Here is a 5,204-nt window from a genome sequence, read left to right on the forward strand (position 1 = left end):
TGCAATTATCTTTTATGTAGACGAAAGCGTTTTTTTTTAAATAAATCGACAATAGCCAGACTGACTTCTGGAAAGCGTATGAGAAAATACAGAATAATATTTCAGTGATGGTGCATCGTTGTAATTTCGATCAATTACCATCGCTTTGGAAGATTATTATTTTCTAAATAGTGTCACTCACTTACCCCCTCGTATCGCCGTTTCTTTCCCTCCTTCGACTGATTAACCTATGCAGTGCTTCCGTTTTCTTCCATTACTCTACTAGAAGCACAGAGCAAATAGTTTAAATTGACATTTTTTGGTAGCAAATTGCAGGAAATTGATAATTGCTATCGATAAAAATACATCCATATTAATACCGTATGCAGTAACGTAGTAATCGATACACGGGGGAAAATGAAACTCAGTGTGCAGAGCATAATACTGACCAGAACTGGGAGATTCCAACCTATAGATTATATAGGCTCATCCATGTGGAAACGGAATGGTTCGATTTAAATTATATTCTCAAAGCACCCAAAATAACCCCGGAGAATTGTGAGAATTTATTTAATCGTCAGAACATACATCAGTCACGTCATAACAAATTCTCTTCCTGGTGTGGATGAACATTCCTTTAAACACACAGAAATGAAGGGAGGGTTTTTTTTTCTTAACATCGTAGAGAGAGGAGGTTTCAAGAGAATAATCATCACCGCCATCCCCCACTCCCCCACCCCCCTCAAAAAAAAGCCCCGTCACCCCCACTTCCAGCGTATTTGCTGAACACGAATAATCTATTACTAGGCGAGAATGGGAAGACTCAAACGAACGAAATCCATGCACCAATAAAATCGAAAAGAAGCTCCAAATAAATACGTTATATATCTTTTTAAACATCTCTGCAAACCTGAGATGAAGCGAAATAGTTCCCCAAACTGTTTTAGATAAAATTCTCTCAAGTCCCAACAATCTCCGTGTCTGAATCCGTATTCATATCTGTGGATCATAGAAATTTGCATGCACATTGTACCCAATGGTTACACGATATATATAGTTTATATATATATTTGTATGTATGTATATATGTTGGCTGTGTGTCGGCCGCCTTCCCGACTGGTTATTTCCGAGTCTGCTCCTCTCCCGACATGTCCGCCGCGGAGGGACGGGGTCCCGGGCAGTTATCATGTAATTTCCGGACGTGCTTTTTAAGGTCAAAGTTCCGGCAGAAGCCTTTGCCGCAGGCAGAGCAGGTGAAGGGTTTCTTGTCGTTGTGAGTGTGCATGTGGAAGGTGAGGTTGTAGATTTGGTGGAAAGCTTTGTTGCAGATGCTGCATTTAAACTGCTTCTCCCCGCTGTGCGTCAGTTTGTGGTTCTTGTAGTTCCCTGGAACAGAAGGGAAGCGGGCGTTTCAAAGTTCAGCAACACACGCAAACTCTGACCGACTCCGGGACTGTGTGACCTATATATAAAGGGTTCACCGAATTGTTCCAAAACTTTGTCCAAACCAGAAATATTTCAAACTATAATATGACTTGAAAAAGTTGAATATTCGTTTAGTAAAAGTTATTCTATCACTAAAAGTTACTTTGAATCACTAGTTGTTTTTTTAAAAAAATGCTACATTAACTAGAAGTGAACTTATTACCATGGCTTTTGTCTACTGTAGTTAACGCTTTTTTTAAAAAAATAATGGTGGCAGATTTAGTGATAATTACGCCCTACCTTTTTGGTGAAAACCTTTCCCACAGAACTCGCAGACAAAGGGTTTGTAGCCCGCGTGGATTCGGGTGTGAGTGTTGAGTGTGGAACTCCTGTTAAACGCTTTTCCACATTGGTTGCATTTGTGCGGTTTCTCCTGCCAATGGGATGCAACAGTGAACGAGAAAGTGAAAACTCAAGTCAATTTTACTGCCAAGCGAAAACGCTGGGCCGGTTTCAAAGAAGAGAGAAAGCTACTGTGGCTCCCAATTGCACAAACAACTCACTTTCCCGAGCGCTCGGGCAGCAGCATTCCCCCACCCCCAGCCTTAAAACAGCAGCAACAATCTCACCCGAATTGCCTGTGTCTTTTCACAACATTGCTGATGACTCTGTGTGGAACTGCATTCAGTTTACCCCAGTAATAGATGTGTCACAATGCCCAGAAATAATGCCTCCAGTGTAATCTCAAAATGCGAACTGTAAAAGGACCCCTTCCTTGTTCCGGGGGAGATTGAAAGGGGGGGGGGGTGGGGGGCAAGCGAGCAGAGGCGGATGGGTGATCTAGACACCGAGAAGACAGCCTGAGTTGGCATGTCACTAAGTGTGTGACAAACAGAGCCTGCTCTCTCACTCTGTCTAACTCTGTTTCCACTTTCTATCCATTTATTCTCTCACCCTCCCACTTTGGTTCCACCGTTTCCATTCCACAGCCCTGCTTCTTTCCAACACCGTGATTCCTCGTGTGCTGCCCTCTTCCCCACCCCCCACCCCACCCACCCCCTTTCCAATCGTACCCCGGGGATTTCCTCTCCCACCCTGGGCACTCCCCCCTCCACACCCCGCCGGTGCCGCTGCTTCGAGTGAACGCTGTGCCCTCGCGTTGGCTCTGGCGGCGGGCGGACTTACCTGGGTGTGAATGATCTTGTGTCGGCACAGCGTGCTGGCCTGACGGAATCCCTTGCCGCACACTTTGCAAACGAATGGGCGAGCCCCAGTGTGCACCGGCATGTGACGGGTTAAATTATAATGTGCATTAAAGACCTAAAATCAGAGAGAGAGAGAGAGAAGGGAGGGAGGGCACGGGAGAGAAAGGGGAAGGGGGAGGGTAGGAAAGATAGTGGGGGGAAGGGGGGATAGTGGTAGAGAAAAGAGGAAGGGAATGGGAAGGAGAAGAGGACGGGAAGTGGGGGAATGGGGAAGGGGTAGTGAGGATAGGGAAGAGGGTAGTGAGGATAGGGGAAGGGGTAGTGAGGATAGGGGAAGGGGGTAGTGAGGATAGGGGAAGGGGGTAGTGAGGATAGGGGAAGGGGGTAGTGAGGATAGGGGAAGGGGGTAGTGAGGATAGGGGAAGGGGGTAGTGAGGATAGGGGAAGGGGGTAGTGAGGATAGGGGAAGGGGGTAGTGAGGATAGGGGAAGGGGGTAGTGAGGATGGGGAAGGGGGTAGTGAGGATAGGGGAAGGGGTAGTGAGGATGGGGAAGGGGTAGTGAGGATAGGGGAAGGGGTAGTGAGGATAGGGGAAGGGGGTAGTGAGGAAAGGAGAGGGGGTAGTGAGGATGGGGAAGGGGTAGTGAGGATGGGGGAAGGGGGTAATGAGGATAGGGGAAGGGGTAGTGAGGATAGGGGAAGGGGGTAGTGAGGATAGGGGAAGGGGTAGTGAGGATGGGGAAGGGGGTAGTGAGGATAGGGGAAGGGGGTAGTGAGGATAGGGGAAGGGGTAGTGAGGATAGGGGAAGGGGTAGTGAGGATAGGGGAAGGGGGTAGTGAGGATAGGGGAAGGGGTAGTGAGGATGGGGAAGGGGGTAGTGAGGATGGGGAAGGGGTAGTGAGGATGGGGGAAGGGGGTAGTGAGGATGGGGAAGGGGGTAGTGAGGATGGGGAAGGGGTAGTGAGGAAAGGAGAGGGGGTAGGGGAGGGGAAAGGGGAAGGGAAAGGTGGTTGGGGAAGAGGATGGTGGGGGAAGGGGGAGAAAGGGGATGGGGCAAGGGGATGGTGTGGAAAAGAGGAAGGGGAAGAGGATGGGAAAGGGGTAGGGGAATGGGAAGGGGGACGCGTTAGTTTCTCTCAAGTACTGACTCTGTGGAAATCCCCCAACCCACGAGGGTGAGAGGAAAGAGAGGAACTTGCCTTGCCGCAGACTTCACAGGTGAACACTTTGGGCTTGCTGTTCTGCGAGGAGTTGCTGAGTTTGGAGGAATGCTTCAGGTGGAGTTTCTCCGACAGGAACTGGGCGCTCTCCTTGACATAATGCTGCAGCTGAGCGGGCGAGAGCTCCTTGAACGCCGCGGCGGGGAACCGCTCCGCTCCGACCGGCGGCGGGGGTGGGGGCGGCGGCTGCAGCACCAGCTTGTTCCGGTCACCGAGCACCGCTTTCTGGGGCAGCCCCAGCGGGGAGCCCAGCAGGTAAGAGGCCATCGGGTGCATGTTGAAGATGGTGGCCGGCGAGGGGCACGGGCTCTCGCCGCAGTTGAGGTAGCACAGGGCCCCCATGGCTTGGAAGGAGGACTGGTGCACCACCCGCGGCCGGATGACCCTGTACTGCTCCAGCGGAGGCGAGAGCCTGCCGCCGGCCGCTCGGCCGCACGCGTAGGGACTCTCCGGCTGGCTCTTGCGGGGCTCCGAGCCGCCGGGGCCAACTTTGGAGCGAGGGTCGTAGGCCAAGGGCACCAGGGGGATCATGCAGGGCACCGAGGAGTTCAGGTGGAACACATGCTTGGGCTCGCCCTTGCACAGCGAGCCTGGCAGCGCGGGTGGCGAAGGAAGCCGCTTGGGTTCCGGAGTCCGGGCCATAATTCGCTCGATCGAGAAAGCCAAGGGTTTGGAAGTGCTGAGCATCCCGTCTCCTGCTTGTAGACTCTCCCTCTCTGTGGAAGTGGCTCCCAGGAGCTTATCTGCACGGTACCGCTGAGGGTAAGAGTTGTCCATATCTGTTTGGTATGGTCTTGCTCTTTTTGTGGTGTGTGTGTGTGTGTGTGTGTCTTTAGGTAGACGCCCCTTTTGATCCTTTCTCGGACGGAAGCAGGGAGACTCCAAGTCTCTGGCAACGCGGGTGACACGCACAAACCATTCCCACCGAGCACCGCCAACACGCTGAGCCCAGAGCCGGCCGCGCCGCTTCCTCCCTCCCGCAGAGGAGCTGACAAAGTCGATAACTCGCCCGCCTGCACTTGGCAATGAAAGTTTTTATTTGTGTTTTGGCGGTGGGCTGGCATTCAGCTGGGCTCCGTCACTGGAAAACCAGCTCCTCGCCCGCCCGCCAGGGGAACAGGCACCTCCTTTCACACATATATACACACTCCCCTCTCTCTCTCTCTCTCTCGCCGTCTCTTACTCTCGCCTGACAGGAGAGAGAAAGAGAGGGGGGTGTGGGAGGCTGGTGATGTGACTGACGCTACTCCCAGTCTGAGGGGGTGTGGTGTGGAAGATGGGACAGGGGGTTAAACTCGTCCCGGCAGCAAAGCCCCCCTCCGCATCTCCCACCCCACACTCCAATAAGGACCATCCAAAGGCCCCACCCACCCC

At 52.2% G+C, this 5,204-nt stretch overlaps 1 protein-coding gene across 1 annotated transcript; it reads right to left on the reverse strand.

Moving 5' to 3' along the window:
- Nucleotides 1-1,099: 1,099 nt before the first annotated feature.
- Nucleotides 1,100-4,541, reverse strand: fezf1 (FEZ family zinc finger 1). The gene is made up of 4 exons (XM_060839547.1): nt 3,810-4,541; nt 2,590-2,724; nt 1,705-1,837; nt 1,100-1,365 (listed from the first exon to the last, which is right to left on the reverse strand). Exons 1-4 carry the CDS (start codon nt 4,515-4,517, stop codon nt 1,100-1,102), a joined length of 1,242 nt encoding a protein of 413 aa, XP_060695530.1. The 5' UTR covers nt 4,518-4,541.
- Between the last annotated feature and the right edge of the window lie 663 nt (nt 4,542-5,204).

Source organism: Hemiscyllium ocellatum, chromosome 19, assembly GCF_020745735.1.
Source record: "Hemiscyllium ocellatum isolate sHemOce1 chromosome 19, sHemOce1.pat.X.cur, whole genome shotgun sequence".
Taxonomy (NCBI): Eukaryota; Metazoa; Chordata; class Chondrichthyes; order Orectolobiformes; family Hemiscylliidae; genus Hemiscyllium; species Hemiscyllium ocellatum.

What these genes read in the sequence shown, in the direction of transcription:
- fezf1 (XM_060839547.1), bottom strand. Translation starts at nt 4,517, where the DNA reads ATGCTCAGCACTTCCAAACCCTTGGCTTTCTCGATCGAGCGAATTATG. An exon ending in ACAAGATCATTCACACCCAG is followed by an intron (nt 1,838 to 2,589) that starts GTAAGTCCGCCC and finishes TCCCATTGGCAG; the next exon opens with GAGAAACCGCACAAATGCAA. An exon ending in GAAAGGTTTTCACCAAAAAG is followed by an intron (nt 1,366 to 1,704) that starts GTAGGGCGTAAT and finishes CTTCTGTTCCAG; the next exon opens with GGAACTACAAGAACCACAAA.